The 17,916-nt window shown below is 38.7% G+C and overlaps 1 protein-coding gene across 10 annotated transcripts in view; it reads right to left on the bottom strand.

Annotated features, from left to right (window-relative positions):
* The window catches only part of GPHN (gephyrin), a 231,627-nt gene that overhangs the window by 148,746 nt on the left and 64,965 nt on the right, over positions 1–17,916 (bottom strand). For 9 of the 10 annotated variants that reach the window (XM_032227446.1, XM_032227414.1, XM_032227482.1 and 6 more), the window contains exon 3: positions 12,223–12,280. The exons of the other annotated variant lie outside the window; for it this stretch is intronic. In XM_032227446.1, coding sequence (XP_032083337.1) covers positions 12,223–12,280 — 58 coding nt within the window. The remainder of the gene's footprint in view (positions 1–12,222; positions 12,281–17,916) is intronic. 10 annotated transcript variants of the gene reach the window in all.

The following is a 17,916-nucleotide window of genomic DNA, read 5'->3' as shown; positions in this document are numbered from 1 at the left end:
TTATTTTTCTTCCAGTTGATAGTCCTATTGCAGGAGCTGACCAGGCCGAACTCAAGGGAGGGGTCCAAAGGGGCCATCAGTGTCGAGTCCCTTCGCATCCAAAAGAGATCTGAGTCAGACCACCTTGAATTCCATTGATTCTTATCTACCACTTCTTTGCCTTGACCATTTTAGTTCAGATTCTTGTAGAGACCATTAGGTTGCAATAAACTTATTTATTCTTATATATATCCTAAACTTTCTGGTTTTCCCATGCGTAACACCTATATTTAAGGCACATAAGAATTTAAGTCAGAAGCTGATTTAGCCAGCATTTTGTATTACACACAGCTCATATCCAGGATATGAGAATGATAGCCTTCTTCAAGTGTGGTTCCTTAGCAACTGGTATTTAAGGCATGCTTCCTTATTTAGGGGTTAGTACCGTATTCAGTCATCAAAACTAGAAACCATAATTATTGCTGCATGTTCCAGAATTTGTCTGGGCTCAATTTAAAATCACAACAATTTGCAGCTATCTCCAATAAGTGATTTCCATCGTTTTTCTAAGCATAACTTAATTTTTTAATAGATCCTAAGTTCTAATTTTTCTAAAACAAGGATAAATAGCAGGAGTTTTGAAACTGAAAAATCCTGGCAGCAAGATCAATATGCAATGGGCTAGTGACAGAAAATTAATAATAAAATAAAAAGTGAACTCTTTATTGTAAATGCAAAATTATCAACTTTCAAACAAAGAGAGCCTGTCTATTGTGTTTAAAGGCACTGCATTAGAAACTAAGAGATTGTGACTTCTTTCTCTTATCCCTAGAAAGAAGGCAATGGCAAACATCTTCCAAAAATCTTGCCAAAAAAACTGCATGGAGTTGTTCACACCACTTTGAATCAATACTGACTCAAAGGCACACATGCACACATAAAATACAAATAATAATAATAATAAAAATAAAATAAAATCTTGAATTTCATAATTATTTGGAACATTAATGCCTAACTAAACGAATCTATATTCAATTACTGGGATTGGGTTGTACTTTGGATAAAAGAACCTGGATCTGGAGCAATTGGTATTACGTGTAAATATAGATTTATTATTTAGCCTATTTCCACACTTGCTTTTTATTGCTGTGTAGAAAGAAAAAGTTCTCTTACAAAGATATGTTGTTGCAAATGGTATACCCAGTGCTAAAGTGGCAATTTCAGTACATCAGCTTTAAAAGCTCTTGCCAGCAATTAATATGTTCTACATTAGGAAATATTGTTTGCAGTGCAAAATCAGCTAATTTTAATTTCTTAAAACTTGTGCTATAAGAAGCAGCAACAATATCAGCAGCTTTTGCATTTATTTAGCTTTTTCTATTCCCCCCCCCCACACTTTTTCTGTACTATTTGCAATTGTACCATTTGTAACCAGTTATCCATATCTGGAAAAATATTCATATCATATACATATTTATGGGCCTCATAAAAAGCTTATATAAAACTGATATACATGCGCTGAAGGGCACATATCTCAAATCTGTCTTGACAACATGATTGTTTTCCATTTTGAATGCTTGGCCGAAACCACTTGAACACCCAATGAATGTTCTCCTGTCAGCTTTCCTTTGGCAATATGATTTCCAGAGGAAATTCAAAGTTAAAGAGATTTGAAACACACATGCAATTCTTTATTAATTCCCATTTATGTTAATGAAGTTTACTCCTAGGTAGGTGTACAAAAGAAGAGATCCTATTAAACAGATCTCTTGGAGACACACACACATAAACACAAATACTTTCTGCAGTGTGAAGTGAAGGAAATATTCCCCTCAATTGCTCTTAAGCGTTAGAACTTACAATGTTTGCTGGAGTTTGGGAACTGACAAGGGGGTGTGTTTTGTGTTTATGTGTGTGGCAACAGAATGGTAGCCAGTAGCCTCCTGAATGGATGCTTGCAAATGCTGCTACTGTATAGCAAGTGAGACAGGAAGATCAATCTCAAGGTAAGAGCAGATGGCTTACACTGTGTTTGAGGTTGTTGGATTTTTGTTTGTTTGTTTAATCCATCGTGAGATTTCCACCCCTCTTAGTCCCACAGACCCACTTCAAATCTTTGTGGAATCCGAGGGTTCCATGGATCGAAGTTTGAAAACTGATACTCTATAACTGTGATGGTGAACCTATGGCATGTGTGCCACAGGTGGCACGCGTAGCCATTTGTCAGGGCATGCGAGGCGTTGCCTTGTCAGCTGGTCAGCGCGCACGTGTGCCCTGGCCAGCTGAGTTCAGCTTTTTTAAAGCCATTTTTCACCCTCCCCAGGCTCCAGAGGTTTTATAGGAGCCTGGGGAGGGCGAAAAGAGCCCCCCGCCCCCCAGAGACCCCCCGGAGGCTTCAGGAGCTTCCCTGAAGCCTCTGGAGCGCAAAAAACCCCCGCCCTATGGGCAAACCAGAAGTTTGGGAACGGACTTCTGGTTTGCTCATAGGGTTGGTTTAAGCCCTCTGGAGGGCTTCCCCTTCCCCTTCAGGGAAGCCTCCTGAAGGTCCCTGAAGCTTCCGGAGGGTTTAAACCAACCCTATGAGCAAACCGGAAATTATTTCCGGTTTGCTCGTAGGGTTATTTTTTGCCCTCTGGAGGCTTCAAAGAAGCCTCCTGAAGGTCCTTGAAGCCTCTGGAGGGCCTCCAGGGGGGGCATCCAATTTTTTGCCCTCCCCAGGCTCCTATAAGGCCCTTGGAGCCTGGGGAAGGGGAAAATAGCATGCAAAAAATGGGGGGAGCACCTCTCATGCACGCATCCACACTGTGGGGGTGTGTGTGTGTCGCACATTGCATTTTGGGTGCAGCATGCCCACGCACAATCCCCCCTATGGCATGCGAGCCAAAAAAAGTTCGCCATTGCTGCTCTATAACATGCAGGTGTCAGGCCTGCAGTCATATTCCTTGCTGGATCTTTGGCTGGCCACATTCTCTATTATTTTACTATGCTTTTTCATAGTAGGGAATTGGGAGGGGGGATAGTAAGGAGTAGAATGTGTTGTTGTCAAAATAAATAAAATCCTTTCTAGAAGCCCAAGGTCATCTTTTGTTCTCTACACTTCTGAGCCTGACCGCAACTGGATGGGTGGAACTGCCAACATGGCAGTGGAACATTGGACCATATGATGGACTTGTGGGTGTGGGGCAAGATCATGAACTTTCAACTGGGTGGGAACCCCGGGAAGCTTTCAGATTCAGGTTTCCACAGATGTGCCAACATGTCTCTATTAATAAATTGGAACTTTGAGGAAAGCTCTGCCTTGGATTCTGATTTAATTTTGGATGATATTTGGAACACTGACAGCATAATTAACAAACAACACAGAATTTCTACCTATTCTGACATTTTGTCTGAAATATCATTTCTCAGTAACCAATATATCACAGATTCATATAAGAGCCCGGGTACATAGGCAGTTTTATTTTCAATTCCATTTTTGTGACTCCTAGTAACATACTGGGATAAGAATTGTCATTTTATTGAATTGTCATTTTATTGAATATGATGCAGAATAAAAATAAATGAGCCCTTTTCATAACTTCTTTTCCTAGTCCATCTCTTCTATTTAGACTCTGTGTATGTGAAAATTCAGACTTTTTGTTCAAATATATATAACCTAATGTAAAGTATACATTGCATTAAATTATATTTACTGGCTCAACTCTTATTCACCCAGTTTGGAAATATGCCTTTATAGTACTCTTCATGGTTGATTTCAAATGCACCACTAGAATAATTTGATGTCGCTAGAAAGCCTAACTAATTCATGTTCACCCTGATGTCAGATAATTTATAAGCAAATTAAAAAGTATTCGTTCCAATTTAGATATTTATGAATCTAAAGAAATTGTACTATGCAAATTATACTCTGTGATTTGGAAAACAGTTAAGTGTGTTCTTCAAATCAAGGCCCTAGTATGTGTAAGTTAATTTATCTCTAATGACATGATGCACTGATATAAACTGTGTTTCGCAACATGTCAGAAATAGTGTCCCATCACTGGTTACCTAGTTAAATATTTTGCAAATTGCAGAGGGTAGTTTGCAAATAACACTACTCCAGATATTGGCAAAAAGACCCATTGTGGATCTACAAACTACAGCAAACCAGGCTACTTTAAGAAGTTTGCAATTGTTAATTCCTGAATAATTTACTATTGAGAATTACATGAGCAGTTCATGCTTGTAAGCACTCTTCCATTATAAGCTTCTCATTCTATATCTGAATCTATGCTGTATTCTCATTTCATGCTGTTAATTTTCCATTACATTTGGAAACTTCATATAGGTCAAAATTATGTCAATGTTGGGAGAAGAGCAGTATGTGGGAGTTGAATTTCTAAATAGGCATATAGAGAGTCATAGAAGCAAATGTTCAGAAAGAGTTATGTAACAGAGCACCAAAACATTCCTTAAACCTAGAAATGCTGATAGTATTAAGAAAGAGACCAAAGTTGCAGTTTTCCTGATTTACTATGAGGTTAACAGGGAGAGGAAGGAAAGCATAATCAGATGTACAAGTTGTTATTATCGCCATAAAGTGTAGGTCTAATCTTCCTCAGAGTCAGGTTCCTGATCTGATCTACTTCAAAGGGCTGACAGGCTAGTATTTGGATCTTTAATCATCAGGAGAAACATATAACTTTGTTTTGATTCAATTATCATAAAGCATACTCCAATATTCTGAAAACCATTTTAGCACTGCATTTATTAATTTGGTTTGAGAGCCGCCTAACACTAGAACAACTTTGTACAGCTCATTTTTTATTAACATAAGGAGTTATATGTCCAGACAAACAACACCTTAAACAAGCAATCAGGTACTACAAGCAATAAACCTTAAGGCCAAGAAGAACAGTCAGAGTTTTAAGGACTTCTGGAACATTATTAGGGCAGTAGTACATGGAAATCTGGGCAAATATCTGTTCAGAAAACATTGTAATAGAATAATGCCATTCAGATAGTATTATTTAATTAAGTGGATCTGGAATATTCCAACCCTGCCAAATCTTATCATGGGAAAGAAACCCTAGGAATTAGATGGTACTTCCAATAATAAAGCTCTATGTCATGACAAGATTTATAGGTGATAAAGAGCAGTCTGAAATATAACTGTCCAAAATAGATTGCAGCTCCCAAACTAATTCTGAATCTGTCTAATGTGCATTAAAATCATTTGTCTAGACAAGTAATAGCATGTTCAGGATGACATAATCCTGAAAAATGCCATATCGTGCATTATCCCATCAAGCCTGAAACAGTATGCAACATTTGTACAATCACATTATTGCAATTTGCTGCTAAGCTGGTGCTTGGAGATCTACAGACAAAAATGCTTTAAAACAAAACAACCTGATAGAAAAGATAAAGTTAATATTTTGGTTTGGCTGAAGTAAATTTAACAATTTAATATTTAAACTGATAAAGTGATAATTTATTCAGACAAAGCTGCTGTTATTAAATCTGCCATATAAGAAATTTATTTATAACAAATAAAGGTATTTAAAATAATACTCTTGTTCTATATAATGTTATGTCCATCATTAAAACTATTTGTGCCAAAAACTCATACCTGAATAATTTCAGATTAGAATGAAAATGGATTATTCTAGATTTATTGTTAATACCAATCTAATGTGAGAATCAAGAAATACAGCCTAGTGATCTATTAGATTCAATAAGTCCTAGGGATGATAGAAAGCCCCAGAAAAAAGAGATATGAACCAAAGTTTTCAGCTAGGATGGTTTAAAAATTTACCAGAAATATTTGTAATCCTGCTGAGCTGTTGCTAACTGTGAAATATGTTTTTGCAAAATATGTACTTGGATGGATACATTTAAAACAGGAAGAACTAAAAGTAATGTACATAGGTGTTTACAGAAAGTGACAGTGAAGTTGTGAAGTGTGTATGTGGTTAGAAGAAAAGTATAAAGGATAGGGTTCAAGATCAGCTTGGAACATTGTAGGACCTGCTATACAGGTGAAACTCGAAAAATTAGAATATCGTGCAAAAGTTCATTTATTTCAGTAATGCAACTTAAATGATGAAAGTAATATATGAGATAAGACTCATTGCATGCAAAGCAAGATAGTTGAAGCTGTGATTTGTCATAATTGTGATAATTATGGCTTACAGCTCATGAAAACCCCAAACCCACAATCTCAGAAAATTAGAATATTACATGCAATCAATAAAACAAGGGTTGTACATAGAACAATATCGGACCTCTGAAAAGTATAAGCATGCATATGTACTCAGTACTTGGTTTGGGCCCCTTTTGCAGCAAATACTGCCTCAATGTGGTGTGGCATGGAAGCTATCAGCCTGTGGCACTACTGAGGTGTTATGGAAGAACAGGATGCTTCAATAGCGGCATTCAGCTCTTCTGCATTGTTCAGTTTCACGTCTCTCATCTTTCTCTATGGGGTTCAGGTCAGGCGAGTTTGCTGGCCAATCAAGCACAGTAATCCCATGATCATTGAACCAGGTTTTGGTGCTTTTGGCAGTGTGGGCAGGTGCCAGGTCCTGCTGGAAAATGAAGTCAGCATCCCCATAAAGCTCGTCTGCAGAAGGAAGCATGAAGTGCTCCAAAATCTCCTGGTAGACGGTGCGTTGACCCTGGACTTAATGAAGCACAGTGGACCAACACCAGAAGATGACATGGCTCCCCAAATCAACACAGACTGTGAACACTTCACACTGGACTTCAAGCATCTTGCAATGTGTGCCTCTCCATTCTTCCTCCATACTCTGGGTCCTTGGTTTCCAAATGATATGCAAAAATTGCTCTCATCAGAAAAGAGGACTTTGGACCACTGAGCAACAGACCAGGTCTGTTTTTCTTTAGCCCAGGTAAGACGCTTCTGACGTTGTTTGTTGTTCAGGAGCGCTTGACAAGAGGAATACGACATTTGAAGCCCATGTCCGTATGGGCATGTATGGTGGCTCTTGATGCACTGACTCCAGCTTCAGTCCACTCCTTGTGAAAGTCCCCAACACTTTTGAATGACCTTTTCCTGACAATCCTCTCCAGGCTGCAGTCATCCCTGCTGCTTGTGCACCTTTTTCTTCCACATTTCTCCCTTCCACATAACTTTCTATTAATGTGCTTTAATACAGCACTTTGGGAACATCCAACTTCTTTTGCAATTACTGTTTGAGGCTTCCCTCCTTACGGGGGGTGTCAATGATGGTTTTCTGAACAACTGTCAGGTCAGCAGTCTTTCCCATAATTGCGATTCCTACTGAACCAGACTGAGAGACCATTTAAAGGCTCAGGAACCCTTTGCAGGTGTTATGGCTTAATTAGCTGATTAGAGTGGGACACTTTGAGCCTAGAATATTGTATCTTTTCACAATATTCTAATTTTCTGAGATTGTGAATTTTGGGATTTCATGAGCTGTAAGCCATTATCAACACAATTATGACAAATCACGGCTTGAACTATCCTGTTTTGCATGTAATGAGTCTATCTCATATATTAGTTTCATCTTTTAAGTTACATTACTGAAATAAATGAACTTTTGCATGATATTCTAAGTTTTCGATTTTCACCTGCATATCATTGGATTCCATTGCGATTGCTTGTTAATACAAATGTATTATTGCTATTAATCTTTTATATCTATTCATTTCTTATGTTCCAAATTATTAGAAACAATAAACCTCTGATCTTAAAGTAAGAATTATTGCTTGTGTTGTTGTCTTTATTTCCTATTGGAATTTTCCTATGACACTAGTGGTTGTGGAATATCACAAGTTACCTGTGGGGCAAAATAGCAAAATATCTGAATGTTCAGTGCTAGATATTAAGATTACTTTGGTTAATTTCTTGATCAATAAGGGAAAAATTTGGGGAGAACTTTTTCTTGCCTTTTGAGATTGCCTCTCGATTTTTTTTTAGTCCTTTGTGTCATTTAATGTTCAGAAAACAATCAGTCAATATTATGATGGTGTGAGCATAAATCAGCCTTTTCCAAGATAATGCCTTTCAAATGATCTGGACTACAATTCTTAGTTGCAGTCCACTACACCTACAGGATGCCAGCCTTGAGGATTACTGGTTAGATTGTCCTTCTTCCATTTAAACCTACCTAAGTCTTAACACTGGGTGGGGGGGGGGAGCCTACTTCGATTTGTCATTAAAATATATCTGACAGAATTTCCTTTTGGCAACACTGATTTTTGATATGATAGTTTAAAACTTGGATAGCAAGATGGACGGCATATACATTTAATAAATATATAAATGAAAACAATTTTTTTAAATAATCTGCACATATAATTACAATAAAATAAAAAGAATTATAAAATTTGGGAGCATCAAATCAGTATTTAAAGAAAGTGAGATAAATATATGTATTAAATATTGTATATGTATGTGTCCAAAAAGGGGAAGAACGTTTAACATTCTTCCAATTATCAGGCACAGATACAATCTTCTCATGTTAAAGATGTTGTACAGCTATTTCATAAATAGGCCAGATTCATATGTTAATATGTATACAGTTACATTATCTACAAACTCAGTCACTGTTAATATTTTATTCAATACTTAGAATGTAACTGATATGGAAGTGTAGTCCAAGATGACATAACTTTAAAAAATATATGATACCTTGGACTAAACGTTTTGACAACTCCAAAAATATTACTCTTAAACATGTTGTTGGGATGGATGCCAATAATCTCTGGCAAGACAATATTTTTCTCATAGGAAGCAGTAATTAAACTAGTGTCAGTTTGTAAAAATAACTTTCCTGTATCATAAAAATAGATAGGGAGAAAGCACATTCTGCTAAATATTAATGCAAGTATGTTTCTACAGTCAGAGCAACTAAGATGATAATGCCAAATTGTTACATATCAGTATGTCTTGAACTTGGCCCCTCTTACTTTTACAAGTTTTTATCAGCTTAATTTTGGCTACAGTGCATTACCAAACACTCATTAACAAAATCAGTTAAAATCTAGGGTTGCATTTTATATAGTAAACCTGTTTTAGCCTTAGTTACTTTTAACTTTAATATTAAATATTATGGCTTAGTTTGTTCTATGAACCAAGTCTGTTCAATTAGCTCGCAATTTGGTTTACTGAGAAAAGCTCTTGAAAATAAATTAAGGCAGTAACCAAATCAAGTATATGGATAAACCTAGCATATCAAATTCAAGATGAGAAGCGTTAATAAAATGCACTACAAGTATCCAACTGCTAATCAATTATTTCCTTTAAATACTGTAGCCTGTTTCCATAGAAACAATACAAAACCCCAAAGTGAAAAATTGGTCTTATATTATTGTTGCTACTGTTACACTTTTCTGCCTGATAAAATTCTCTCAGTAGTTTACAAAGGTGTTTAAACTGTTAATAACAATAACATTAACATCAAAAGCCATATGAAGCAAATATTATTAAAATATAATATGTCAGTGAAATGAAGAAGCTTAAAATCAAAAACTAATTGCAAAACTGTTTGGAAGCAGCAGGGCAATGGCTTAGGTTAGCACTAAAGAAAGAGAAACAGATGAGCTAATTTTGAAGGGGACATTGTTCCATAGGTATGGTCCCACTGTTAGAAAAATATACTTCCCCGTATCGTATCCACTAATTTCATATATAGTCCTTTAATGGAGGTAGCAGGATCTTGTGCACACTTTAAATGTAAATTTTCCGGATCGTACCCACTCTCATGGCCTTCAGGAAAGCTGTTAAACCTGGCTATTCCGGCAGGCCTGGGGCTGTTGACCTCATTGTTGAGGTCCAGCCCCGATTGAACGAATGCATGTGTTGTGATTTTAAATCTGTCCTTTTCTAATTTTTTTTCTTCCTCTTCTTCTTTTTTGTAAGTTGCCCGGAGTCCTTCGGGATTTGGCGGCATATAAATTTTAATAATAAATAATAATTAAATAATAAATAGGTGTTGTGGCCCAACAGCGGCCGGCTGAGCTGTTGGTGGAATCTGACAGCGATGAACACTATGGGACTGCCCTGGAGGCTGAGGAAGACTCTGGGGGGTGTTTGGAGTCAGAGCAGGGACTAGAGAGGCCTGTTGGCTACCAGGTGGTGTCTGAGTCAGGGAGCAGTGAGGAAGAACAGAGGGAGGGTTTCCCTGATGTACGTATGTGTAGGGCTGCGAGGAGGAGGGAGCAGCTTTGGAAAAAGGGTCACAAAAGGAAATAGGAACAGGTGGCTACTGATTAGCCCCTCCTGGAGAGCTTATAGGTGGGGCGACAGGAGGGGAATTTTGCAGGAAACAACAATTTACTGATCCAGCCAAAGAGAAAGATTGGAAGAATTTCGTGAGTTCAAGCCTTGTTTCATAGAGAGCTTTCTGGGCTCCCAGCCAAGGGGTTGCTTATCTCCCTCCTTAGTTGTGGCAGACAGACAAGTCTGTGTCCATATATATTGTAGAGGCTTGAGACAGAACAAAAGGCAACATAATTTAATTAATAAGAATGTTTCCTAATTTCACAAATGTATATTTGGAAAATTTCTTAGAACTAAGTTTTCTATTCATAAGCATTTGTATGGATCTCTTTTTTTAAAAAAGCATTTTGATTAGATTATAGAACAAGATACAAAAAATACGAAAGCAAATAATAGGACATAATGGGGAGAAAAAAGGGGAAAGAAAATGAGGAGGGTGAGAAGGAAGAAAGTGTTGACTTCCGACTCTCTCCGTTGCAGTGTATTGGTATGGATCTCTTCAGCAACATGTACAGTATGCTATAAAATTCTATACATAGTTTACATTATATGTTATATTAGATTACTACTATTATATTAACACTGTTTTACTTGCATTAGCACTGTTACACTAGCATTGATGATGTTACCTAGTTTGGGTAATGAAACATCTGCAAGTAAACAACCAAGCTCAGAGAGCACCAAGGACCCCTCATTTCAACCCTGACCTACAAATATTTCCTTTATTGGTAATTTATGTTACATTTGAAGCAAATACATACTTATTTTGACTGATGTGTAATAGTGTGGACTTTATGGTGAAGACTAGTATTAAATATTTAATTTCAGAGAAAAGAAATTAATGCAAACTATATTACCTAAACTTAACTTTTAAGTTAGCTTACATTTGTTAGCTTACATTTGTGCTATTTAATTGAGTAAAAGGCACAATCCATGTAACTGTTTAAATGTACATCAATCTTATACTGGTATTCCAATTACAGGTAGTCCTTGACCTACAACTACAATTGAGTCCCAAATTTGTTGCTAAGTGAGACAGTTGTTAAGTAAATTTTCCTGTTTTATGACTTTTCTTGCCAAGGTTGTTAATTGAATCACTGTAGTTGTTAAGTTAGTAACCCGTTAAGTGAATCTGGCTTCCCCCTTTGCTTGTCAGAAGATTGCAAAAGGTGTTCACATGATCCAGGGACACTGCAACCATTATAAATATGAACCAGTTGCCAAGGATCCATATTTTGACTACATGACAATCAGGATCAGAAGTGGGTTGCTGAGACCCGGTACGGTCATACTGGTAGTTGCCTGGAACAGCTGAGAGTGTAACAGTACGGTGGCTCTTTTGGCCTACCTGCCCACCCACGCTCTATACCTGTTTTAATGGCAAATGACAAAGTGCGCACGAGCACACAGCGTATGTTGCCTGCGTGAGCCCAACAATCAGCTGGTTGTCGCAGGGGCGGTGGATTGCGCACGAGCACACAGCGCAAGTCAGGCGTGTATGCAAACAGAATGTGCGAGTGCGTGATCACTACTGGTAGTGACAGTAAGATCAACCCATGGGGATGCTGCAATGGTCATAAGTGGGGAAAATGATCATAAGTCACTTTTTTTCAGTGATGTTGTAACTTCAAACAGTCATTAAATGAACTGTTTTAAGTCAAGGACAATCTGGAGGAGGAGGAGTATAAATTGTATAAATAAGTTGTTCAACTCATTAATTGATATTTTAATCTAATTTTGCAGAAATATAGGTAAAATAAAGAATATTAACTCTTATAACCCAATATTATACTAATTGTTGAAAAAGCAATTTCATTAATGCAAGAGTCATTGTGATTTCATTAAAAATATCTTTAACAGTGTGGAAGTAAAATACATTCAAATACTAAAACATTTACTAGATAAATTAAGAATAGTGATATTATGTTCATAATTATATATTAAGATTTACTAATATATTAAAGAGTTGAGCAGTAGCATAATTAACACTATACCTTGATTTCTTCTATCTCATCTGGTACTATCTTGTATGCAGATACAGTTCCACCTAATCTGAAATTTGGAGAAGAAATATTCTCAAAACCAGTAGTACATATGAAGAAATAAATATGTTAATATTAACAACAAAAACAATCTTTGTGATTACATCTAGGATGAAACTTGGCTGGCCAAGGAATTATGCATAGCAGCAAGGGCATACAACATCTTGAAGAAAATAAGTGAGGCTTATTTATATGTTACCAGATGTAGTGGTGTTTTTTCACAGAAAAGTTTAATGAGGATCTTACTACAATTAGGTTTGAAAAGTTGAATATATATTTGCTGAATTGCTTATTTGCATATTACAAATGTTTCTTTACCATTTTCTTTTTAACATGTGCAAGCAGCAGATGTTAATAAATAGTACAAGCAGCTTGAGTATTATTTAAGTCTTATGTGTGAAAATACATTGTTTGCCATTCCACTCTAACAATATCAAAAAAATGGATGCTCAACTGTAACCTATTAATAGTACTAATAATACTTGAGTAGAATTCAATACCACTGAATGTCTTGAATGTCATGCCTTCTATTAAGAGGTCGTCCATATTTACTCTATAGAAGATTCATATTCAGATTGTTATCTTCTGTACCTTCTTGGTCAAAATTAAAGTGACCAGATTTTAACATTGGTAAAGTAGGAACACCATTGAGCGCCGGGGGGGTGTGTGTGTGTGTCTTGATTAAAAATTTGGGCAAAAACCAAAAGCTTCTTTCTTGACAGCGCTTTCAAGAAAGAGGCTATTGGCCGCTCTGGCGGTATGTCTGACACACACACACACACACACACACACACACACACACACACACACCAAAGAATCCCAGACAGAGAAATGTGATCCAAAAAGGAAAGGAAAGTATCTGAATTAGGACAGGCAAAGACGAGAATTCCCGCTTGAAGGAAACGAGAATTCCCACTTGAAGTTGGCCTGTTCTTCGTGGCAGCTGCCCTCAATTAGGGATCCCATCTAATTCAAGAGATCAATTGGCCATTTTTCTGGGATAATTGATCCCTGGGCCCCAACAACGTTGTCAAGTGCTGTCAAGAAAGAGGCTTTTGGCCGCTCCGGTGGTATGTCCGCCATTAAAATGGCCAATTAATGGATTAAGATCTCTTGAATTAGATGGGATCCCTAATTGAGGGCAGCTGTCCTAATTCAGACACTTTCCTTTCCTTTTTGGATCACATTCTCTTCAGCCGATCAAGAGGCGTGTTGGGAATCAAACCCAGTTTGGGGCTGAGGAAAAAAGTGCCGGTCATCCTCGCCAATCCCTTGTGGCTGCTGATTGCAGAATCACCAGATCAAAGCCCCCGCGTCTGCAGCCCTGGGATCCTCCGCTTCAAGATCTCCCTCGCAAGCTTCAGCAGCTCTGATGACAGCTTGGCACACTTCTTCTTCTCCGCACGCCCCCCTCCCCTCCATTCTTTTCCTCAGTTCCCATGCCCTGGCAGGTCCGCACAAGTTCCTCGCCTAGTTAAGCATGCCTTGGATCCCAGCCCCGGGGCTGAACAGCCTAACCCAGAAAAAAACATTATCACTTTTTGTCTTGCCCCGGTTAGGATTTCTTAAGCAAATGCACTGCGCTTTCAACATGAAGCCAAAATCGGGACTTTTTAAAAATGCCACGGGACGCGAGACAAATTGTGAAAATTGGGACTGTCCCGCCAAAAGTGGGATGTCTGGTCACTTTAGTCAAAATCTACAACTATTCTATGAATCTTGAAGACTTAAAGGATAACTTTCCTAAAATTTCTCCTATGCCACAGATACAGAGCAACATGAGACTTTTGAAGTACTTACGGATCGTTTAAGAGTTATAGCCAGCATCATATATACTGAAAAAGTTACAAGATCTGTTCTAGTATGTCACATTAAATTGATAAAGAGACTTGTTTTTCAGAATACTATGCAATAGCTCCAAAATACTATTAACCCATTGTTTATAACTTCTAGTAAGCCTATGCTAGTCTACTGGTCATACTCTCTATATGCCTATGTACTTTGCACCTGGAGTGCTATTACTTCATCCAGTTCACATGGCAACCATCTCTAGTTCTAAGAAACACTTTGTGTTCTCCGAATCAATTCTTGTTAAGTCTTCTTAGTGGTCTTATTCTTGCAATTTTCCATATGCTGAGCAACTTGAAATCTTCCAAATCAAATCTTTGTTCTTTACTACTTATTTTGAGTGAGTCACACATAATCTAAGTTAATACATTTCTTCATATCTTCACTTAAATACATAGCCAAGGCACACCTACCCCCCTTAAATATATATGATAAATACATAAAATAAATGTATGGTTTAATGGGCTTTGGAGTCTGCTGAATAAGGATATGCCATTGATAATGATGGTAGAGGAGAGTCAAAGGCTGGATAGACTGGGTAGTTCTGTCAATGGGATAAGTAGGGAAAAGGAATGAAATGAAAATGAAGTGACAGACTGAGGGAAAGAGAGAAAATGCCTTTAGCAAAATGGGATTGTCATTCATTGTAAGAAATTTGTTCAAGGATTGTGCTTTGCTTTGTAATCCTTTTCTTGCTAAGTAAATCTTTTTTTGGCCTCAAGTGATTGTCTCCTGCTGTTTATGTGATTATTTATTAGATTTTTATTTCATTTTATTTCTAGTCAACTCAAAGCAGCATGCATAATCTAATGCTTCTGCCCTTCTATTTTCCTCACCACATGGGAGATGATTTGGGTTGGATTGTGAAGAGAATGACTGGCTCAAAATCATCATGGTTTTTATATTCAAAGGAGGACCACAATTCATGGTTTACCTGGTTCTAGCCCAGCTCCTTCTTACTACACCATACTGGCTCTCAATGTTGCACTTGAGAGTTGATCATTTCATATTTTACTGATTAACTGTGGCACAATGCTATGGATGTTAATACTGAGTTGAAAATAGTTACACAGACTACCTGGTGGCAGGCACCAGAGACCAGTTTCATCCATTTTGGAAATGTCAGGTAGTCAGATGTTATTCTATGAGATTCAAACAGTCTATCATGAATTCAACTCAAGAAACTGTAGTTTAGATAGCCATACACAGTGTGTTGGTAGATTTATTTATTTGATTTACAGAACTGCCCATCTCACAGCAGTGACTCTGGGTCATGTACAAAGATTTAAACCTCCAGAACAATATAACACCTTATAAAAGTAACCTTCCAACCAAAAAAGTCACATGACCCTGTTTGATGATAGGACCTGGAGCATGCCTTCACTGCTGGATCTGGTGGGGTGGGCAAAAACAATGAGTGGCAGGCAAGCTGTCCTGCCAATAGGCTGATCCTTTGCCATGTGGAACCTCTTTAGGTGGTGTGTAGTATCTCAATTTAGATCTAGAAGCCAGGGTACCAAAGGCCACTTGGAGACCAAGGAGGGCTAGGACTGATACCTTAACCTCATTTTAAGCCTGCCAATGGGAATACTTAAGAAAGTCTCTTTATCAATGCTCAGTCAAGCTAAACCTTTGTCCTCCTCTAACAGCATTCTAGGCATTTCTATTCTGTTTCATCATCGGATTTCCTCTGGGGTAATTCACCACAAGCAGGATCCAGTCCAAGGACAAAAATCACCCTCTTATTTCTAAATAGTTACTTTAACACTTTAATACAAATAATAACATATATGAATATTTGATTGATCTTTATATAGAAGTAATATACATGAATAATAATTATTATAGGAATTCCAGTAAACCAAATAAATACCCAGATAGTAAAGGGTTTTATGGGCTTTTCTGGACAGAAGAGACAGCTAGAGGAGAAAGAAAACACAGACCCAAACTTCTTGATAAACATGGATACTATGTTGTTACAGAACAAGATCATGCTGCAATGAATAATTCTGTGATTGGTCTGAAGGGAAATTTAACGTGACAAACAATTATATGAAAAAAGATATGGACATACAAATAGAATTGATAATAATTTATTCCCTAAAGGAGATGTACAATCATTGAACCAGGAAATGGATTTGGATCATTTTTTTCTTACTGGGTATATAAAGAATTTGTTAAGGTCTTTAAGGATTTCACTGGAAGGATAAAACATAATGACAAACAAATCTGCTAAAGTTCTAAAAGATTTGTGGCTACAAAAACACATGAACATTTTATTTATTTAACATTTAAGTGTACATACTATCATTTTTAGAAAAGATATTATCTAGCGACTATCCAGTTTACATAATTGAAAACGCTTAGCGCTGTTTAAACCATCATATATGTTGTATTTGTGCAACAAACTGAGCCACTAATTCATTTTGAAAACCTTACTAAATGAGTCACCTCAATTCAGTGTTAACAGTCTAAAAATAATTTCATCCAGCTTTACTGTTGTCATTTACACTAGTCCTCCGATATCACTTCAATTAAATAAATCTTCCCTTGTTCATATATTTAAAGACTTTTTACTAAGCCAAAAAATGAAAGAGTTTTCCTCCTAAGCATAAATCTGGGATGGCGAACCTCTGGCACACGTGCCAAAGGTAGCATGCAGAGCCATTTGTCAGGGCACGCGAGGGCGTTGCCCTGTCAGCTGCACAGCATGCATGTGCGCACTGGGCAGCTGAGTTCAGCCTTCTTTAAGCCATTTTTCGCCCTCCCCAGGCTCCAGAGGCTTTATAGGAGCATGGGGAGGGTGAAAAAGCCTCCCCTGCCCCCCGCGGCCCTCCGGAGGCTTCAGGAGCTTCCCTGAAGACTCTGGAGCGCAAAAAACCAGCCCTATGGGCAATGTTCCCTCTAAGGTATGCGGTTGCACAGCGTGCACATGGCAAGGAAAACACCGTGCAGCAGTTTCCAACTGCTGCCGCAGTGATTTTACTGTCCAGGCTCTGGAAGCTGAGGGGCCTCAGATTTCGTCCTGTTGTGTTAGCACAGGCGCGGGGGGTACGGCAGCAGAGCTTACGTGGCCTGGCCGGTCTCCTAGGACCTCCTAGGTGCCGGTTGCGCCACTCAAACTACCATCAGTTGCCCCGTGTTCAGCAAAGCAAGTGCGGGGAAGTTCTTTGCAGTCAGCTAGAACTGGCCGTCCACAAAGGACCTCTCCGAACTTGTTTTGATGAGCACGGGGCGACTGACGGTAGTTTGTGCTGGTTCCGCCTGTTCAAACTACCATCAGTCACCCCGTGTTCAGCAAAGCAAGCCCGGGGAGGTCCTTTGTGGGTGGCCAGTCCTAGCCGCTTGCGCCCGGTGTGCGGCTGAAGTGAAGCACCAAAGTCCTTGCTGCCACCGGAATAGCTGCTGCCGACTCCTCCTTCTCCAACAGCACTGCCGGATTTGGCACCCACCGCTGCGGCTGAAGTAAAGCCACCAAAGCTCCCACCAGTGCCCCGCCCATGGCAACAGAGCCTCCCTCTCCGCTCGGAGCACCTGAGTTGGGTGCCGCGTTACCCCTGCCCTCCTCCTCTGCTGTGCTTTTGAGGAGCCATGATGCTTTTTTTACCTGCGGTGCGGGAGCTGGACGGCAGGTGTGGACCGACCGTGGGAGCGGAAAAGGGCGCCGGAGCACTGTCAAAGGTGAGGTGGCGAGGAGGAACCCGACGGCGGCACCATCGTGGGAGCCAGTAGGAAGGCGGTGGAGGGGGTGGGAGCAGGAAAAAAAGGCCTCATGGCTTCTCAAAAGCACGGCGGAGC

Source organism: Thamnophis elegans, chromosome 1 (genome assembly GCF_009769535.1).
Source record: "Thamnophis elegans isolate rThaEle1 chromosome 1, rThaEle1.pri, whole genome shotgun sequence".
NCBI lineage: Eukaryota > Metazoa > Chordata > Lepidosauria > Squamata > Colubridae > Thamnophis > Thamnophis elegans.
Note: the sequence above shows the minus strand (reverse complement) of the source record. Positions and strands in the feature narration are given on the sequence as shown.